Source organism: Squalius cephalus (assembly GCF_949319135.1).
Source record: "Squalius cephalus genome assembly, chromosome: 6".
Taxonomy (NCBI): domain Eukaryota; kingdom Metazoa; phylum Chordata; class Actinopteri; order Cypriniformes; family Leuciscidae; genus Squalius; species Squalius cephalus.
This window is the reverse complement of record NC_137127.1, coordinates 38,657,931-38,679,950: the sequence shown is the minus strand read 5'-3', so window position 1 is coordinate 38,679,950 and position 22,020 is coordinate 38,657,931. Positions and strand designations below refer to the sequence as shown.

The 22,020-nt window shown below is 43.8% G+C and overlaps 1 protein-coding gene across 2 annotated transcripts; it reads left to right on the top strand.

The window, feature by feature from the left end:
* Positions 1–1,154: 1,154 nt before the first annotated feature.
* Positions 1,155–21,514, top strand: LOC307160614 (UDP-glucuronosyltransferase 2C1-like). Of its 2 annotated transcripts, none has more exons than XM_079874804.1 (2): positions 1,155–1,204; positions 19,828–21,514. In XM_079874804.1, the coding sequence occupies exon 2, from the start codon at positions 19,833–19,835 to the stop codon at positions 21,423–21,425; it is 1,593 nt and encodes a 530-aa protein (XP_079730930.1). In that variant the 5' UTR covers positions 1,155–1,204; positions 19,828–19,832; the 3' UTR covers positions 21,426–21,514. The 2 variants fall into 2 exon arrangements, with proteins under 2 accessions (XP_079730930.1, XP_079730931.1); XM_079874805.1 differs by lacking the exon at positions 1,155–1,204 and adding an exon at positions 1,610–1,637.
* The last annotated feature ends 506 nt before the right edge of the window (positions 21,515–22,020 follow it).

Genomic DNA, 22,020 nt, shown 5'->3' with positions numbered 1-22,020 from the left:
TAGCCAAAGAGGGACATACCTGTAAATTCAAGCTTCGCCTTTTGCGTTTTTCACTCAGTGACACCTGACGAATGCGAGGGGGAGATTACTCGCGAGTCGCGACTGCCGGCAGATTTGAAAGATGTGTGTGTGTGTGTGTGTGTGTGTGTGTGTGTGTGTGTGTGTGTGTGTGCGTGTGTTCACTCACATTTAATTTTGAAAGAGAGAATTAAAACGTCAACGCGACAGGCAAATCAGCAAGACCATAGTCAATATTGGAGTAACTTTTCCCAGATGGAAAGAGCTCATGAGGAGCAAAGATTTTAAAACGGACGCCGGAGTTGCCTGCTTTCTTCTCGACAGGTTATTCAGCCTATTTGTGTAAATTCAAAGTTTTATAGTTGCTTGTCTAACCATAGCATGGTTGTGCATAAAGCCAGAACGTCCTCTAGTATAACTTCATCCTCGCGTCAATGGTGAAAAAGTATTGTTTACCTTGTAACATAAATCTGTGCTGCGACGGATCACAGGTGATGAATAGTTTTAAAGGCGCAATTTTTTAAGCTATATAAAAAAAAGGACACTGTAAATTTTAGTTATTTTTAATTGCTTTTACTTTGTACACATTGTAACATAAGCCTAATCTGATTATGCTGGGATAGCCGATTCCAAGGGTGACGTTTACCTCCTGACATCTGTCCTGTAGTTTTATTCATTTTAGACGTATTATTGTTTATTATTGTCATGGACGAAGTCGATAACTGGAAGCCATGTTAATCTTGGAATAATGCGGCCACCGTAGGAGTTAAAACGCCCTCGGAATTGAAAGGAACAGAAACTAATATTCACTGGGTAGTCATATACAATTTCACCACTAGATGGGGGAAAAATTCACACAGTGTAGCTTTAAATCAATAGTTATGTTGCTTTAATAATAAGCAAGTGTGCACAGATATAGTCATAGATTTGAAAAGTAGTAGAAATTCTTCTCTGTAGAATTGATATCACTAGCAAATCAAGTAAAAGTGTGCACTTTAACAAACAAATCTCTGCCATATACTGTAGATTATGTCACAAATAAACTTTGTACTTTGAACTTTCTCCTTGTGGGCTGCTCATTGATTGTATTTGATAAGGTGCAATACCTAAAGGAAAAATTTGGCAGAGACAGAGAGTAACATGCCAAGACAAAGATATCAGCACTGAACAAAGCAAATATATAACCGTAAGTTATCTACAGTTTATGAATTAAAACAACAAAATAAATGTGACATTTGCATTATTTCAGAGATCATCTGTAGTTTTCTACAACAGTTTTAAAAATTAATTTTGTGTGATGCTTGCAGGTCAGGATTGTTATTTATATTTAATTTTATATTGTGTGAAAAATGTTTTATATAATATATATATATATATATATATATATATATATATATATATATATATATATATATATATATATATCATATACTATTTGTTTGTAAAATGTCTTTTGTATTATGATGCACATTTTTAGACAAGCTCATATACTACTAAACATATTTTTGCTAGGTTTTTTTTTTTTTTTTTTTTTTTTTTTGGTTCAGTACAAGAGTTCCTGCAAGATCGTTTTTCTGCAGGGTTATCTTGTCCTAACTACACACGACGCAACATAAAAGGTAGCCTATCTAATCAGAGTTTTTTATTTTTTTATTTTTTTATTGAATTCAAATTTATAGACAAAATAGGTATTGAACAAACAATATTAACTTACAATTTTCAAAAGGCAGACATAATTGCAAAATACAATAAGTAACAGTGACAAAGTCTCAAATCAAATATACAATCAAGAAAGACAACAAAGAATAAATAAGTAAATAAAAAAATAATAAAATAAGTAAAATAAATAAATTAATAACATTTATATAAAAGTAAGTCCTTGCAAGGGGTAAAGGAGCTAAAGTGCACTTAGCTCATTGAAGAAATTGGCTATTGTAGAAGCTTTTTCATTTGAAAGGGTGCAAAGTGAAGCAGCAAAAGCTTTAAGTTCATTAGTAAAATGAGGAAAGGAAGGGAAATGCAAAAATCTGCATTTATGAATGAAGTATTTAGCAAATTCAACAAGATTATTAACCAAGTAGTACTGTGGACAATCTTTCTTAAGTACACCAAACTTAATTTGTTTGTATTCAAGGGGATTTACACATGTAAATACATACATACATACAATACATATACATGACAGTTTACTGTACAATTGAGACCAAAACAATTGTGAGTGATTACAATAATAAAAAATATGTTCAGTGGTTTCAATATTCGTATCACAAAATTGACAAGAGTTTTCTCCGATATCAAATTTAGATTTCAGGAATTCTTTAGATGGGTAGGCCTATATGTCATATTTCTTTCATTCCGATAACTCAGGTTCCATCTTTTGTAGCGTTCGAGCTCCGATGTGCGGCTTATCAGATCTGTTTGTGAAGTGATAACAGAGGTGAGTTGCTTGTCGAACAAGTTGATTCTAGTTTTACAGTCCAATTATTTTCGCCGCGTTGAATTTTTGTTGCCATGGTAACATTTCCAAAATGGTGGCCTGTCTCGTGTGCACATGTTGCAGTGTCAGCAATTTTTAAAAACGCTTGTTTTTGTTACTAAAGGTATGTTTCAACCCATACAACAATTCTACTGTTTTAATAACATATCCTAGATTACACTTGACCTGATTTTAAAACATGTCTTGTACAAATTTAGATAAAACAAGTTATGAAAATGTTGTGGTGACATATGTGTCACATCAGGCTTTTAACCGTAAAACAGTAGGTGGAATTTTGATGTGACGTACAGTATATGTCACGTTAAGAAAAATGGTAATGAGCTGCTCAGATAACTTAGCTGATTAAGTTATTTTAGTGTTATATATATTCTGCTGCTCAATTCAAAGCATATTTTAAACAAAAAAAATGTCAAATTAATAACATTGTTTATGAAATGTATTCTGAAAATATTTTGCATAACTTACCTGTAAATAAAACCCGTATGCAACATATGGTATAAAACAGGTATAACATGTGTTGATATCATATGTTGGTACTATTTTAAGGTTATTTGATCTTTTTTGTAGTGAGAATAACATGAATAGATTCAGGAAACATCTTGATTTTTTTTTTTTTTACTGAGCATTGTATTGTTTGTTTGTTTACAGTTTTATTGCACAATATACACATTTTTGCAATGTTATTGCACTACATGCATGTTCAACTTGTTTACCTCCAGTGTGAGGTAGTTATTTATTTTTATTCAGTTTGCACATTTAGGAGTTGTGAAAAAATAATCTAAAAATGTATTTCTGGTTAAACCTTATACCTGAAAAGGTATAATTTTGATGTTACAAAAGTTTTGTTGTAAAATCGAATGGTCACAGTTATGTGGTTTTGAAATATGTGGCAAAGCAAATAAAATGCAAAAACTGTATTACTTCTAAAAAAGTTTTTTTTTTTTTATCTTCCCAGAAAAGTTATAATTTTGAAAATGTTGTGGAAAAGAAAATAAACAGAAAAAAAATGTTATTTAGCAAGAAAACTGACTAAATGTATTTTTTTCAAATGAGAAATAAAATCCCAATGTGACATATATGTAACATAAAAAAATTATCATCAACGCCCAATGTCGCATATATGTAACATTACAGATCTTTCACAAGGAGTGGTTGTATTTAAAAAACAACTGCAGAAACATGTTTTAAGTGGTCCATTTAGTCTGTTTTATATGCCCCATAATTTTCCTATAAGGGGAAATTGGTCCGGGTTCTTATGGGTTAATAAAATTCATATCTGAAAATGCAGATTCACACAGGTACGTTGAGCCAAAAAGACAGGCAACTTTCATCGCTGCTGTGGAAATGTTAACGTATTTCTCTGGGTCAACAAGTTTCCAAAAGTCTGTTGCCCCCTGATGGGCTTTGAGGTTAATGTCACTCTGCAGAGTGAGAATCTCCATCTCAACCTCACTAGAAACCAGGTTAAACGCATCACTTAGTTTTTCAGAAATGTGCAAAATGTCCACTTGCATGAAAGGATTTGCAATGAATGACACGCATGGTTCCAGACTATCGAAGTAATTGAATCTGTCCTCAAATTCTTGTCCAAGCCTTTTCAGGAGATCAAAGTAATTGTGTTTTGCTCTGTCAAAGACTTCATATGCAGAATCATTGTTACTTAGCATCGACTGCATGGATGGAAAGTGATGCAATTTCTTCCTCTGCAAGTACGTGGAGAAAAGGCTAATCTTGGCTTTGAAAGCATTTACAGCACTGATCATCTCACTGATTGTCTTATTTTTGCCTTGCAGTTCACAGTTCAAATTATTCAGTTTCACAGTGATGTCAGTTAGGAAGGCAAGGTCCAGTAGCCACTCAGTGTCCTGAAGCATGGAGGTGTCCTCCCCTCTGGATTCCATGAACACTTTGATTTCAGACAAAAGTGATAAAAAACGTTGCAAAATCCTTCCTCTGCTCAGCCATCGAATTTCAGTGTGAAGCAATAGGTCACCATACTCAGCTGACAGCTCCTCCAGAAGTAACTTGAATGACCTGTGCTGTTTCGCTTTGGACCGGATGCTGTTAATGATTTTAACGACTGGAGTCATGACGTGATCAAATCCCATCACTTTGGCGCACAGTGCCTGTTGGTGTATAATGCAGTGGTAATGTAGAAACTTTGGGAAATCTGGGTCTCCTCTGCATAGCGCAACGAAGCCTGCATGCTGGCCAGTCATTGCAGGGGCTCCATCAGTTGTTACCGATACCAACTTTTCAAATGGCACGTTCTTTTCCCATGAAGTACTTCTTCACCGCATCATAAATATCAACACCCCTCGTTGTTGTCTTGAGGGGCAGTAATGTTAAAAATTCCTCTTTCACTGACAGATCACTGAATATCATTCTGAGCTGCGCTGTACTGCTAGAATCCACAGATTCATCACACTGGATGGAGAACCATTTGCACGAACCCAAGTCTTTCTCCAGCTGCTCCGTTACGTTTGCTGACATAGCCGAGACTCGTCTCGCAATAGTGTTAGCCCCGAGTTGAACATCGGAGACTGAGGACATTATTTCATTTCCATTCTTGTGATCTTTAAACAGAGTGTTGGTTATCACAGTCATTGCTCCCTTGACAATTTCACCATCAGAGAAAGGTTTTTTGTGTTTCGTTAAAAAATGAGCAACTCTAAATGAAGCTTCGGTTGCAGCCTGTGACTTTTTAGCGGGTTTTGTAAAAAATGATTGATGCCTGCTTAATGTTGTTTTCATCTCACTAACTTTTTCTTTTCTACGTGATGTACCTGGTGGATAACGAACATTGAAGGTCTTGTGGGTTGTGGTGAAATGTCTCTCCGCATTGTGTCTCTTGGCAACCGCAATGCTAGCTCCACAGATGAGGCATACAGCTTTATCTTTAACGTTGGTGAAGAGGAATTCTGTCTCCCACTCCTCGTTGAAATAATAAGTCTTCTTCTTTTTTGCATGACCTGCATCATCAGCCATAATTAATCTTTTTTTCTTTTTATAGTTCAATTTATCTCATGTATGTACCGTCTGCGTGCGACCGCCTCAACTCACAGAAGTTACGTTTTTTTTTTTTGCACAACGTAATGTAGCCTATGTCAACGTACGTTGACTCGACGTGCAGATTCTAAATATTTTAAATTATTGAATTATTTTATTATGTTTTAATGGTATATTAAATGTTACCAATAGTTATTTTCTCATTTTATGCCATTATCATAAAAAAAAAAAAAATAAAATAAAAAATGAAAGATTACAATTCAGGCTATTTATAGAACGTGCTCGGTGGGCGACTCAGAGACTCCACGCGGGCTACCAGGTGCCCGCGGGCACCATGTTGGAGACCACTGGGCTAGAGCATCCGAGGATTTAACAGCTTTCTGTCCTCCTGGGATGACTATCTTTATTAGAAGCCTTTTTTTGCTGACATAGTCTATATTCACTGATACACAACAATTGGGATGGTAAAAAGTTGAAAATTATTACAAGATTCAAAATTTGCTGAAGAGCCGAGATAACCACATGTGCTAATCAGAGTTTTTGTCCTAACCAGCCGCGACGGCGACACGCACAATTCTATTTTGGAAACGGTTTATATTTTTCTGCAACGTCACGGCTGGAACAACAAACACAAAGTGTGGCAATGATAATCTCAGGTACTGTTTATGTGCTTTATTTAATGTTAAAAGCATGCAATGTGACTTTGAATATCATTTAGTGCTCCCAGCTAGCTTTAAAAGCAACAATGGATAATTCACCTCAGATCTTGAAATTAAACAAATGGTAACAAGAACGTTCAGACTGTGAACAACAAACAAGTGCATTTTTTGACAAAGATTGTTTTAGTAACTCAGTAGCCTATGTATTTTTTAATAATGTTTAAATGGTGTAATATTTGTGAATTTGATTATGTAGGCTACTCATTTTCTTGCGAGTGCCATCAAAACTACTCTCTGGTGCTGTGCACTTGCCGCGAGACTCCGCCCACGCGCTGTTCAGGGGTGCGTTTCCCGAAAGCATCGTTGGCCAACTATGGTCGCAAGTTCCGTCGTTACCAATAGAGTTCAATGGACTTTGCGATGAACTTGCGACCATAGTTGGCCAACGATGCTTTCGGGAAACGCACCCCTGATCGGCTGTGGGTTTTGATTGATTTTGACGCATCTCGCAGTGCGTTGCGTCTAGTGTGGACAGACAAATTATTTGTCGCTGGAATCTAATCGTCTGGTTAGGACATGGTGTGAAGGTGTGCGTGTCGGCCATAGCGGCCTACCACGTCCCTTTGGGTGGATTATCTGTGGGGAGAAACCCTCTGATAACACGTTTCCTTCATGGCACTTTGAGGTTGAGGCTTGCAGCCGAACCAGAATTCCAGCTTGGGACATGGTGTTGGTTTTAGAAGGTTTATCTGCGGCTACCTTCGAGCCTCTTGACATGGTTACAAAAAAGTTTCTTACCTTAAAAAGTTTTTTTTTTTTTCTAGCCATATATTCACTAAAGTGAGTAGGAGATCTTCAGGCTCTGTCGGTATCCCCCTCGTGCCTTGAATTCGTATCGGGGATGGTCAAGGCTTCCTTTAGCCTACCCTTACGCCATTTCACACATACTCCGTTTGCGGTGCATATTTTTTCCCACACCCATGTTAACGATACAGATCCACGTTTGCGACATGACTGTTGCGTGGTGTCGCGACGCCTCCCCACATTTGTACGTTGATGGGCGTTTACCGCTACGGGCGTGGTTTTGACCGAGGGGGAAATGTTGCGTATTAGAACAGAGGACCTTCATTTGGAAAAATGCTGCGCATCAAAAAGCTGGCCGATGCCCATCTTTATGCAAATTAATCCAGTTGAACGCGACGCGACTATCCAATAGAAGTAGAGCATATGGAGACAGGGGGAAGTCTCTCGCAGGTCCTCTGTTCTAATATGCAACATTTCCCGCTCGGTCATAACCATGCCCATAGCGGTGAACGCCCATCAACGTACAAATGTGGGGAGGCGTCGTGACACAACGCGACAGTCGTGTAGCAAAAGTGTATCTGTACCGTTAACAGGTCAAGAGCTTTCACACTGCTAGCGGATGCGGTCCGGCGATCCGTTCCAGGGGCCTCATTTATAAACGTTGCGTACGCACAAAAGAAGGCGTACGCCGCGAGCTACGCAATAATTGGTATTTATAAAAAGCAAACTTGACGGGAAAATGTGCGGTCCTTCACGCAAGCTCTGACCCAGGCGTACGCACAAAAACGGGTGAAATGAGAAATGGCGACACCGTTGGCAGATGGAAGAAACACGTGAAAGTGTGTGAAACTGTAGACCGTTGTGTAAAAGAAATGGCAATACTGCGTCTCATAAATAACATGAAGACTTCACAAAAGCAAGTCTTACAATTAACAGCCTACACAAACACCCGTTTGATCGATCTGCAGTGTAAAACAAACAAAATCAAATGAAGATTACAACAGAAATGCAAATTAACACATATTTGCAAACAGATATAAATATGTTCTGCAATAATATTAGCATGTTATGCAATTCATCCTCATAACACATCTGTAACTTGTCAGATGCAATCAAATGGATGGTAATAAAATGCCATGATGCCATCACAATGCGTAATGACGCACAATGGCTGATCATGCGCTTCACGCTTGCACGTGAGTGAAGTTACGTTTCTTGCTTTTCCTCTCTGTGTTTGCCATGATTTCGCAATCGATGAATATTAACTTGTGGGCGTTTCACGGTCTATTTATGGGCAACTATGGGCGTGACATGAAGCCGCAAAAGCTGCGCTACATTTAGAATTGATTGTGATTTATTAAGGGAAAACTGCGTAGGATGTGCGTGCGCACGGTTTTATAAATCCGAATATTTCTGTGCGTACGCACGTCCTATGTTTCATCCGTACGCCACTTCTGACATATCCTACGCAAAGTTTTATAAATGAGGCCCCAGGTGCGGTGCGTATACAGCAGTGCAGCGATCGTTTCCGCACCGAGTCTATTTTTGCTGTGCTGCACGCGCTGAATTAAAGTGACAGCGCATGGTTTGTAGTCAAAATGAACACAGATTGACATGAAAATATAATAATCTAACCATAAATGCATTTAATTAAATAAAATGTAGTAATCTCACAAACAAACGCTGACGCAAAACATGATGACGCTCGCCCCTTCCCGCGCTCTCCCCCTCTGTTCGAGCCGCGCAAACGGCGCCGCTCACAAGGGATGTCAGAAGTGGACAGTCACGGGCTAGCTTCCTTTACGTTATAAGAAAGCTACCCCGCGTCTCGTTCGCGCGCGTCACTCACCGGCGAAAGGAGAAAAGAGTGTCTAGTCCCGCGAGACCGGACCCACCTCCATTTCTCACACATTTCTCAGTCCCCTCCTAAGCTCAGGCGACTGGAAATGTCAATATTGCAGTAAACGAGCCTGTTTTAATGCACGCACGCCTGCAAACAAACGATGTCACAGCACATGATGACATCTTCCCACTCTCTCTCCCTTTGTTCCAGCCGCGCAACTGCGCCGTTCTCAAGGGATATCAGAGCGGACGTCACGAGCACCGGCAAAAAGAGGAAGAGAGTGTTTTCGTCCCGCCTAGGCCGGACTAACCTCCAATTCTCACATATTTCTCAGTCCCCTCTAAGTCTCAGGCGGCTGGAAATACTAATACTGCAGTGAACGAGCCTGTTTTTATACACGCACGTCTGCAAACAAACGCTGACACAAAACACAACGCTCTGTCATATGCTCGTGCTAACTGAAAGCTCATGTGCTCAGTGGCAGAACATTAGGCTTTCGCGCCAGAAACCCGTGTTCGAATAATAATAATAATAATAAATTTTATTTGTAATGCACTTTACATTTGACACCAAATCTCAAAGTGCTACAGTACAACATAATTAAAAACAATACAGTATACAATAAAAACACAACATGTTAAAAGACGGGACTAAAAACAAGCATTAGCTGTTAAAATAAGCCTGTGTAAAAAGGTGGGTTTTTAGTCCTTTTTTGAATGTGTCCACTGTCTGCGGGGCCCTGAGGTGGTCTGGGAGGGCGTTCCACAGGCAGGGAGCAGCGACTTGAAAGGCCCTGTCGCCCATTGTTTTGAGCCGTGTCCTGGACATGACCAGACGGTGCTGTTGGCCTGACCGGGTTCTGGTTGATGAATTTGGTGTGAGCAGCTCAGTGAGGTAAGTGGGGGCCGCACCGTGCAGACAGTGATGGGTGTGAAGGAGGACCTTATATTCTATGCGGGACTGAATGGGGAGCCAGTGCAGTGAACGGAGGATGGGGGTGATGTGCTCATGTTTTCGCACCCTCATGAGGACCCTGGCAGCGCTGTTCTGAACATACTGGAGCTTTTGAAGGCTCCTGCCAGGAATCCCGATGAGGAGTGCATTACAGTAGTCCAGCCTGGAGGAGACAAAAGCATGGACGAGCTTCTCTGCAGCAGAAAGAGAGAGGGAGGGGCGCAGTTTGGAAATATTGCGGAGGTGAAAGAATGCAGTTTTGCAGATGGAGGTGACATGACTGTCGAAGGAAAGGTGGGGGTCAAATTTTACCCCTAGGTTAGTAACAGAGGGAGAGAGGGGAGTGGTGTGTCCAAAGAGTGAAACAGTGGTGATTGGAGAGGAGCGGAGTTGATGAACGGTTCCAGTTTGAATGGCCTCTGTTTTGGAGCCATTCAGCTGCAGGAAGTTTTGACTCATCCACGCCTTTATCTCCTCCAGGCAGGAGCTAAGGCGGGCAGCCGTGGCAGAGGGGGAGCTAGAGGGTGTGACTTGAAGGTAGAGTTGTGTGTCGTCAGCATATTAATGGAAATTAACTCCATGCCTGCTGACGACACGACCCAAGGGGAGCATGTAAATGGTGAAGAGGGTTGGACCGAGTACGGAGCCCTGGGGGACCCCACAGGTGACAGTGTGGGGTCTGGATTTTACATCCCCCAGAGCTACATACTCGGTTCTATCAGTGAGGTAGGAGTGAAACCATTTCAGGGCAGTACCAGAGAGACCTGTGTAGTGCTGAAGTCGGTGCAGGAGAATGTGATGGTCTACAGTGTCAAACGCAGCAGAGAGGTCGAGAAAAATGAGGAGGGATGTGGAACCGGAATCAGAAGCCATCAGCAAATCGCTGGTGACTCTGATAAGAGCTGTTTCTGTGCTGTGGGAGGGACGAAAACCAGATTGAAATTTCTCATATAGCCTGTTGGATTTGAGATGATTATGGAGCTGGGTGGAAACAACTTTTTCCAGGAGTTTGGAGATGAATGGGGGATTAGAAATTGGTCTGTAATTCGACAGTGGTGTAGGGTCCAGGGTGGGTTTTTTGAGGAGGGTTTGATGAGAGCAGTTTTGAGGGAGGTGGGAACATAGCCTGTCTCTACGGACATGTTTATTATTTTGGTTATGAGGGAACTGATAGAGTTAGTGTGAGTTTTAAGCAGAGGAGATGGGAGGGGATCAAGGTGGCAAGTGGATGTTTTGGATTTACGGATGATGTTCTCGACCTCCTGCTGCGTTGTAGGGGACAGTTGTGATAGGGTTTGAGCGATGGGTGTTGCGGGCAGGTCTAGTGAGGTGCTATTTAGAAGTGGAAATGAGGAGCGAATAATGTTAATTTTTGATGTAAAAAAATCAAGAAACCGGTTACAATTTATATCGGTTGGACTGTAGAATGAGGAGATCTGTGGTTTGATGATGTGATTTATTGTGGAGAACAGTTTTTTGGAGTTACCTGGGTTGTTGTTTATAAGTGTTGAGTAGTGTTCTGACCTAGCCTTGGAGAGTGCTTTGACATAAGCCCTACGATGTTCCCGGTAGGCCAACTTATGCACCGTCAGGTCAGATGTTTTGCAGGCACGCTCCAGGACACGGCCAGACCTCTTCATCCCTCTCAGCTCGTTTGTAAACCAGGGGGCAGAGCGGGTAAACGTGACTGTCCGGGTTTTTAATGGAGCAAGACAGTCCAGAATAGAGGTGAGGCTGGTGTTGTAGTAGTCCATTAAGTCGTCAGTTGATGAGTGAGGAGAGGGGGAGAGATGCTGGAGATGTTGACTGAGGGAGGTGGCGTCCAAGTTTTTGATGTTTCTGAAGGTAATATGACGTTTTGGTTTGGTGGGAGGAACTAATATTGGGACTTCAAATGTAACCGCCAGGTGATCGGAGACACCCACGTCATACACCTGAAGGCCTGAAACTGAGAGGGAGTCTGTAATGACAAGGTCCAGTGTATGCCCCCTATTGTGTGTGGGGGCATCCACAAGCTGTTGGAGGTTAAGACAATCCAGGGTTTGTTTGAAATTTGAGGCCAGTTTACAGTTATGGGAGTCCACGTGTATGTTGAAATCACCAATAACCAGAATATTTGAGTGAGATGTGCAGAGGGAGATTAGAAAATCATAAATGTCAGAGATGAAAGTTGGTTGTGGTTTGGGAGGGTGATAGACGAGGGCTAAAAAGCTTTTTTGCAACTGAAAACCAGACTTTCAAATGAGCCAGTACTGGGCACCAACACGGGGGATAGTTCAATGTTGCTGCGATGTAAAACAGTTAGGCCCCCACCACGGCCAGTTGTACGAGCCTTATCGAGGTAGTTGTACCCGGGTGGGCAGGCCTCATTTAGGGATGAGTATATTCCAGGCTGCTGCCATGTCTCTGTAAGACAGAGAATGTCTATCCCCTTATCCAGGATGTGGTCGTATATAAGTCCAGATTTGTTTGACAGGGACTGCACATTCAGCAGTTCAAATGTCATTTGAGCTCTAAAATCCAGTTTATTGACAGGGCGGAGAACCCTACGATCCACTCCAGGTTTTACAGTGCACCGTTTACACCCAGCACTATTGCGATGACGCAAACGGTGACGTGTCAGTTGCGCAACGGGACGCGATGCCGACCAGAGGGATGAGATGGAGCTGTTGTCACCGGATTTAGACACAACAAACCGGCGCCTTGATCCCCTATGGATATATCGAGGTCGGTACGGAAGATCCAGTTGCTGCAGGGGAGCTTGGTTGTTGTTATTGAGAGCTCGGAGATGTTGCATCGAGGTGTCGGACCACAACATGATGCGTGATGTGTTAGCGGCTAGCCGATATCCAAGCGAGTACCGGTGAAAGACAGCGACACAAGCCAAGGTAATCCACAGCTTCCACAGGGATGGTATTCCACGTGCAGACATCCGCTTGAAGGCAGAGGCGATGCAGAACCCGAAGTTGGTTCCAGGGCTCAGGGATTTGAAGCCAAAGAGTGGAGAATACACTCTGACTTTGCCGGATTCAGCTTAGTAACAGGTATGTGCCAGGTAACACTTCACGTAGCAATCAGTTGGCTACTGAGTGCAAAAATATCCGTCAATTGCTGTAGCGATTTCAGTAACTACAGTAAGAATAGTACAATAGGGCGGATTTGCGCGAATTTGCAGAGAAGCGGCGAACAGCCAGCGCCAGCGTCCTCTCCGCCAATCTCCCCAATGTTGAGTTTGGAGTAAACAGTGTCAGAGCTCTCGCTGGTCTTTCCTTTGTTTTCTTTCTTTTTCTTCATTTCCTTCACTGGTTTCAGGTCAATCTCAGCATAGGTCACATCAGAAGGGCCATTCACTGAGTCTGCGAATCCGGCTCTGGCGGCAGATAATTTTTTTTCTGTTTGCTTCTCCGAGCTCGCGGCCAGCTTTCTTACATACAGAAAGCGAACCCGCATCTCGCACCCTCCCGCTCACAGGATGGTGCTTGAGTATTTATGAGCGTCTAAACATATGAGCCATCAAAGCATTTCGCTCTGTCAGTTTCCTTTAAAAGGCATCTGCAGATGGGTATTTTGAAGCCAACGAGCGCGTTGTACAACCCGTTCGCCTCCACCCAAACACCGTCTTTACGGCTACCAGAGAAATCTCAGGAGTATATGTCTGGTTATCCGGCTCACGCCGATGGTGTTATGAGTGTAGAAAATGTGCCCACACCCCTGTGCTCACTGCTACACACAAACACGGTCTCCCCGGTAACGCTCACAGAGCGCACTCTCATAAAGCGGGCACGCGCCGCTCGAGTGCTAAGCGTAGAGAATGTGCTCACAATTCTGTGCCCACACCTACCCACTGCCTGTTCTGTCACACAGTTACCCCGGGTTGCAGATCCTCTAAAGCTCCCAAACACTGGCCGTGTTACGAATGTAAGCCTCGCGCCCGCTCACGAGCACGCGCACTTACTAACAAACACTATACCCCCCACGCCGCTCTCGCGCCACGGGTTTTTAACAGCAAATTGTGCCCCATCCATTGTGATCGAGCAGTTAAACGCTGTACAGCCAGTCACCACTGTTGGTCAGCCCCCGTATTCGCGCGCGCCGCCCCATCTTCTCTGATCCAGGTTCCCCATCCCGCGCAGCGCGGCGATCTGAACCCAGAGACCATTCGACCCCTAGCTATGTGTGCGAAAGCATGGGAAGATATCCAGGGCGTGTCAGAATGGGTGCTGAATACTATAAAGCACGGCTATTCGCTTCAATTCGCTCGCCGTCCCCCGCGCTTCTAGCATGGACAGAGACGAGAGTGAATACAGAGGCGGCGCATCTGCTTCAAGCAGAAATAGCAAAGCTGCTGCGCAAAGGGGCTATAGAACAGGTACATCCTTCTCTGAGCGAGTCGGGCTTTTACAGCCGTTATTTCCTCGTACCCAAGAAGGACGGAGCGCTAAGACCTATTTTAGATCTGAGACATTTGAACAAAGCTCTCATGAGACGGTCGTTCAAAACGATCACAACCAGACAAATCCTCGGGCAAATTCTCCCAGGAGACTGGTTTGTCTCTCTCGATCTGAAGGATGTGTATTTTCAGATCCAGATAAAACCCCGTCACAGGCCATTCTTGAGATTCGCCTTCGACGGCCGGGTATATCAATACACAGTCCTGCCGTTCGGCCTGTCTTTGGCACCCCGTACATTTACGAAATGCATGGACACAGCTCTCGCTCCCCTGAGAAGACGGGGAATGCGTATACTGAACTATCTGGACGACTGGCTAATTCTGGCGCAGTCAGAGACAGAGCTTGTGTCTCACAGAACAGCGCTTCTCAGCCGTCTGGAAAGCCTGGGTCTCTCGGTCAACTGGACCAAGAGCTCATTATCGCCCCGTCAGTCAATTTCCTTTCTTGGAATAGAACTGGACTCGGTGGCTATGACGGCCAGATTGTCGGAGCAGCGCGCGCGCCGCATTCGACATCTCGCCGCATCTTTCCAGAAGGGCAGCCAGGCTCCACTGAGGACATTCCAGCGAATCCTGGGGCATATGGCTTCAGCTGCAGCAGCACTCCAGCTGGGCCTGCTGCGCATGCGCCCGCTTCAACGCTGGCTGAAAGCGCGCGTGCCTCACCGAGCCTGGGCGGCCGGCAGCTCACGAGTCAGGGTAAATCAGGGCTGCATTTCAGCCCTGCAGCCCTGGCTGGCAGCCGAATGGTATCACACGGGAGTGACGATGGGAGTTGTCTCGCACCGGAAAGTGGTCTCGACAGACGCTTCCTTCCTCTGGTCAGACCAGGAGAGTCTCCTTCACATAAACTGTCTAGAGATGCTCGCGGTCGAGAACGTGCTCAAGCACTTCCTCCCATACCTACAAGGTCACCATGTTCTAGTCCGCACAGACAATATATCAGTAGTGGCCTATGTGAACCGCCAGAGCGGTGTCAGATCCAAAATGCTCTGCACCCTGGCGGAACGCCTCCTCGTGTGGGCTCAGCACTCACTGCGCTCGCTGAGAGCCGCGCATGTGCCTGGTCACCTGAACGAGTGCCCGGACAGACTGTCCAGGGACAATGTTTCCCCTGGGGAGTGGTCTTTGCATCCCCAAACAGTCCAGTTACTGTGGCGCCGTTTCGGCAAAGCGAAAGTCGACCTCCTTGCGTCAAAAGACAACGCTCACTGCCCAAAGTTCTTTTCGAAGAACAAGGATGCGCTGGCCCAAACCTGGCCCAGCGGCCCGCTATATGCTTTTCCCCCGGTCTCTCTGCTGCCACAAGTCATCGAGAGAATCAGGAAAGCGCGCCACACAGTGTTCCTCATAGCCCCGTACTGGGAGAACCAGACGTGGTTCCCGGAACTAATACGGCTGGCAGACACAGCCCCCTGGCCGATACCGGCGAGAAGAGACCTTCTCTCTCAAGCCCGCGGCTCGATCTGGCATCCTCATCCAGAGCGCTGGTCTCTGCATGCATGGATACTCAACGGATACCCGTTGACCTGCCAAGAGGGGTTGTGAACACGATCACACAGTCTAGAGCCCCCTCCACGAGACGGCTCTACACGTCTAAATGGTCTGTGTTTAATAAATGGTGCACTGCCAAAGGGCTGGATCCACAAGCATGTGGGGTACCGCAGGTGCTTTGTTTCCTTCAAGAGGTGCTGGACACGGGCAGGTCCCCTTCCACGCTCAAAGTATATGTTGCGGCCATCTCAGCTTTTGCCGATTCGGCGCTGGGTCGCGGATTAGGAAGGAATCCGCTTCCTTAGAGGAGCTAGGAGGATGAACCCCCCGCGACCCCCCTTCGGTTCCTATTTGGGATCCTTCCTTGGTCCTAGAGGCCATGAAAGCGCATCCCTTTGAACCCATGGAAACTGTGGATATGAAATACCTCACGCTCAAAACCGTTTTTCTGATAGCGCTGTCTTCAGTCAAACGTGTGGGAGATCTTCACGCGTTATCTGTTAACGCCGCGTGCCTCGAATTCGGACCTAATGACTCGAAAGTTATTCTCAAACCGAGGCACGGTTATGTCCCCAAAGTATTGGGCACTCCCTTCAGAGCACAGGTCATTTCTCTCTCAGCCCTGCTGACAACCAGCAGCGAGGTCGATGGTAATCTCCTCTGTCCTGTCAGAGCGCTGAGAATTTACATCACTCGCTCCGCTGCTGTCAGGCGCTCGGAGCAGTTTTTCGTTTCGTTTGGTGGGCGCACCAAAGGTCTCGCCGCCTCGAAACACAGCCTGTCCAGATGGATAGTGGACGCTTTCACAGCTGCTTATGCGTCTAAAAACCTGCAATGCCCACTGGGTATCAGAGCTCACTCCACTAGAGGCATGGCCACGTCGTGGGCTTGGTCCAGTGGAATTTCCATCCATGACATTTGTATGGCGGTGGGCTGGGCCTCCCCCTCTACATTTGTTAGGTTTTACAACCTGGAAGTTCCCGCCTTGCAGGCGAAAGTTTTATCAGTCTAAGTCACGCGTAGACCGGCCCACTATCTGTGCGCGGGCTACTGCTGCTTGATTTAGCTCTCCTGGTTGAGCTGCACTATACAGGGATTTGTCAGTTCAGACCGGCCGTGCCGCTCTGAGCGGCCTAATGTGTGCTTATGTACTGCGCTAGCCATTCTATTGGCCGCCTCGGCTCCCACTAATCGTGTTCCCCGGGCTTTCCCTGGGACTCATTCAGTGGATGCTGGGTGCGCACGGCGTTGACAAGGGAGTTCCCGCAGCGTAAGCTACTTACGCAATACGAGAGAACCTCTTGTAAGAGAACGTATCGGTTACCTAACGTAACCTCTGTTCTCTCTAGAAGAGGGAACGAGTATTGCGTAACCCGCCGTGCTCGCGCCATGAGCTCACTCGCTTCAGCGACAGAAACCAGTGAAGCAGCCGCTGAGCTTTGCCTATATACGCTAAGCCACACCCCTTCTGACGGGCTGTGACGCGTGTAGCGCGCCAAGCGCGCTCATTGGACGTGACGTCACGCCAGGGGCTCAGCTATAGGCTGCTGCAGTTGCCGCAGGGCAGCCAATGAGCGCGCTAGAATGCCCGCTCTAGGTCTGCTTGCTGCTGCACTGCGTTGACAAGATTATGAAAAATTAAAGGATAATTTTTTGGCTTCATATCTCGAGAAAAGATGACTTTCCCACAGCGTAAGCTACTTACGCAATACTCGTTCCCTCTTCTAGAGAGAACAGAAGTTACGTTAGGTAACCGATACGTTTTCTTCGTCAACAGCCGCTTGCACCCCCTGCTGGTGAGGCTGACTAATAGCTATGGAGATCATCAATCGGCAATCTCCTGATATTCCTGCCGTTCCCGGATGTCAAATGTTGAATTTTCTGTTGAATTTGAACCACTGAATTTGTGGAAGCAAATTTGTAAAGCGAAATAAAATGGACCAAAAATTGCCGGTCGAATATTATAGGTTGTATTTTTAAACAGAATGAACATTTTGGAAGTGAAATCTGAAAGGTGAATATGGATTATTGAATTTTTAATAATGAAAACGTGTGTGAAATGTTTTGAATTGAAATATTCACAGCTTAAATATACAACCATGTTGAATTTCAGCCTATAAAAATGCAAGCCCTGAAAATACAATGCTTTAATGCAATGCATATTTTTTCAAGTAGTGCAATTCAATAAGCTTTTTTGTTTCAAAAACATTTGTCATTATTTTACTTCCATAGTGCTTCTCCTGGTTCACAGGTGCTTATACTGTGAGTGTGCTCTCAGTATTTACACGACAGGCACTTGTAAGTATGGGGTTTGGGCATTATTGTTGCCAAAGAGTCATTGAGGCAGGGCGAGTGTACGACTGTAACCATAGTTCCCTGAGAAGGGAACAAGACACTGCATCACCTTGCCATACTTCCTTCACCCCTGTGATCGACTTGCTTCAGCTAATTGAAGCTAACGCCGGTCATTCCGTCTGTGAGTTTCCATCTCGCCATTGGACTAGTTGACATGTGCAGATGCAATCACACGGAGGTGTTCCCAAAGCATCATTAGGCGCGTTTCCATTACAGATTTGCGCAAAAGTTTGCGATTTTTTTCTAAATATCGAAAAAACTATTGCGAAATGACGCCGTTTCCATTAACCTAAAACGTAATTTTTTCGTCTCGCGATAAGTCATTCCAAACATCATGGCAACGGACGTTGGTAGGTTTATATATATCACAGCCACGTACCGCACTAGACATAATTATTATTAATGGAAGGAAACGTAGGTGTGTTATCCTTGTCTGTATGCTTTGTTACATGTGTGGTGCGTGGTGTATGGATCCCGGCACATCTGTCTAGTTTGGTTTCGGTTCTGTGTCGGGATTCTGACATTCATGCTCTGCGTGTTTGTCCTCTGTTGTGAGCGCACAGGATGAGCTTTCGTGTGAGCGTGTGCAGTTTCGAGTTCGCTCGGGCTGTACGCTCTTCTGTCCACGTGTGTTGCGTTTTGTTTAGCACGCGGTTCGTGTTTACATCGGCCGCATGCTTTCATGTCATGTTTTGTCTTGTGCTGTGCTGTGTAGCACACAGCTTGTGTTTTCCACTAGCTGTGTGCTTTCATGTTGTCATGTTTTGTGTGAACACGTGGCTTATGAGTGTTTTCATTAGCTGCATGTTCATGTCTTGTTTTGTGTGAGCACATGGCTGGTGATTTGTTTTACTGGCCAGGTGCTTGTGTTTGTGTCATGTTTGGTGTGAGCACAAGGCTTATCGTGTGTTTCCTTGTGCCATGTGCTCTCCTGTCCATTGTCTAGCCCCTCCCATCTTTTACCTGATTATTGATTAATTTGCCCCACCTGCCCTCCCTCCCTGCTTTGTTTGCTCTCCCTCTTTATTCTCTATGTGTTTTCAGTCCTGTGCTGGTTCATTGTTGTATGTTTACTCTTGTTAATTCCTCCTGTAGTCAAAGTCAAGTCTTCCCCCTCCGGGTAGTTTTTGTTTGTATTTTGTTTTATTTATAATCAATAAAACCCTTCATTTCCCTGCAAATTGAGTCCTCGCTTCATCCCTCACCCACATCCCTGACACGCTCACATTTAGTCTAGAAATGTCTCAACATGGGGACAAGAGAGCTGTCAGTCAATAAATGGGAAAACAAAGTAACTTGCGTTACTTATTTTAACAAGTAACTCAGATATTTTGTTGTAAATTTTAAAAGTAGTGCGTTACTTTATAGTTACTTCAAAAAGTAATCAGATTACGTAACTCGTTACTTGTAATGAGTTACCCCCACCAATGCTTATAGTACACTTAAATGTATACTTTATATAATAAAAAGAGCATGAGATAGGAGGAAAAATAATATTTTTGTGTTCTCTCACAAAACATTTATGTTCTCACCCAAATGTATGTATGTGTTCCCTGAGAAACTTTGTGTTCTCTCACAAAACATTTGTGATGATTCTACCTGCCTGTCTCACTCTGAAAGAGTACAGGTCCCGGATGAAAAACGTGTCCCTTTCATAACGTCATCTCTACTGTACAGTGTCGACAACTTATAAAAATGTAATATTATACAAATTTATATAATCCAATTATTTTATCATTTACAGGCAAGATGACTCAATTTTCTTGGAACACCGTTTCTGTCTCTCTCTGGATAACAGTCGTAATCCTTTTTGGTTCTCTCTGTGATGGTGGCAAAATCTTGGTGCTGCCTGTGGAAGGAAGTCACTGGGTGAACATGGACATCCTCATCAAGGCTTTACATGGTCAAGGGCACAGCATTGATGTAATACGCACCTATAATAGCTGGTTCGTAAAGGACAATTCAACTTATTACAACTCTATAACCATACCTAACACCAAAGGAATGGATGAAGAATTTATAGACCATATCCTCTTCAAAATGATCGACTATGAAAGAGGAAAGAGCCAGCTGAGTGCTTTACAGCTGCATTCATATGTAGCCAAAGCTATTCATAAAACTCATGAAATGATATGTCAGCTTATAATAAACATATTTGAAAGTGCAGAGATTCTGAAGACACTGAAGGAAAAGCAGTATGATCTGATGCTTACTGATCCGTCGTGGGGTGCAGGGATTATCCTGGCTCATGAACTCAAGTTACCCATGGTATATAATGTGAGATGGACCGCTACTGGAGAGGGACACTTTGACGTCGCTCCCTCACCAATGTCTTACATCCCTATCACAGGATCTGGAAACACTGACAAGATGAACTTTTTCCAACGAGTTAAAAACGCTTTCTTCTATTTGCTAATGGACATTCAGAACAGACGTTTTAATTTGCCATTGTACCAAACATTATGTGATAAATATTTTCATCCACCTGTAAGTTTTTATGAACTTCTCCAGGGGGCTGATATATGGCTTATGAGGGTTGATTTTGTTTTTGAATTTCCACGTCCAACAATGCCAAATATTATCTACATTGGAGGCTTTCAGTGTAAACCAGCAAAAGCCCTTCCACATGATCTGGAAGACTTCATGCAAAGTTCTGGAGAGCATGGAGTAATCATCATGTCTTTAGGGTCATTTATCAGTGTCCTACCAGATGATTTTACATCAGAAATAGCTACTGCTTTTGCTCGGCTCCCGCAAAAGGTGATTTGGAGATACACTGGAAAGAGACCATCTACTTTGGGGAACAACACATTACTGGTTGACTGGATGCCACAGAATGATCTTCTAGGGCATCCAAAGACTAAAGTTTTTGTTGCACATGGCGGAACCAATGGGGTTCAAGAAGCGTTGTACCATGGTATTCCAGTGGTTGGAATTCCATTCTTTTTTGACCAGTATGACAATCTTCTTCGTTTGCAAGACAAGGGAGGAGCCAAGATACTCTCTATCTCCATTTTAAACAAGAACACACTGCATGCAGCCATACAGGAAGTAATCAATGAACCATCTTACAGACTGAGTATGCAGAGACTCTCTCACCTGCACAGAGACAAACCAGTTAAACCTTTGGACAACGCACTCTTCTGGATTGAGTTTGTAATGAGACACAAAGGTGCTGCTCACCTCTGTACAGAGTCCTACAAACTGCCTTGGTACTCCTATTACTCAGTAGATGTTGCAGTTACATTGTTTGCAGTTGTTCTGATATTCACTCTATCTATATTTTTAACAGTTCGATATCTGTGTGTCAAGTGCTGCAGCAGAAAAAGGAAAACTGAGTGACATTTGCATTTGATGTTGATCACTTACAACTAATATAAAATTATTTGACTGTTTTTACTGTTTAATGTACCCCCTATTTCACAGCCTGGAATAATTTAATGATGAAAAAACATTAACAATAGGCCATTGTAGAACGTGTATGAGAAGATGTGTTTGATCTAATTCAGTGGCTCCCAAACTTGAGTATGTGTTACCCGGGGTATGTGAGGTGACGGAGGCGATACATACAGGTGGCCTAGTAGTGCACAACACATGAAATTTAAACATCACAACGTAAACAAGCCACAACACAATGAGAGCACCACAACACAATGAAGTGCCATAACACAACGAAATCGGAAACACATTGGAAACAAGCCAAAACACAATGGATATGGTCCTATGTGCATAGAGGTAGGGGTAGGGGTAGGGGTTGGGGGGGGGGGGCTCCTCCAAGGACAGCAAGCCAAGTTAGTTTACTATTAACCTTTAAGGCTAAATGGGCAGGCTAACTAGTGAACATAACCTTGTGTAAATTTGACAGTTTAAGCGCAATAACACGTGAAAGAGAACTTAGTTTAATACTCATGGGACGCGCTGTCTGACATCCAGCTCT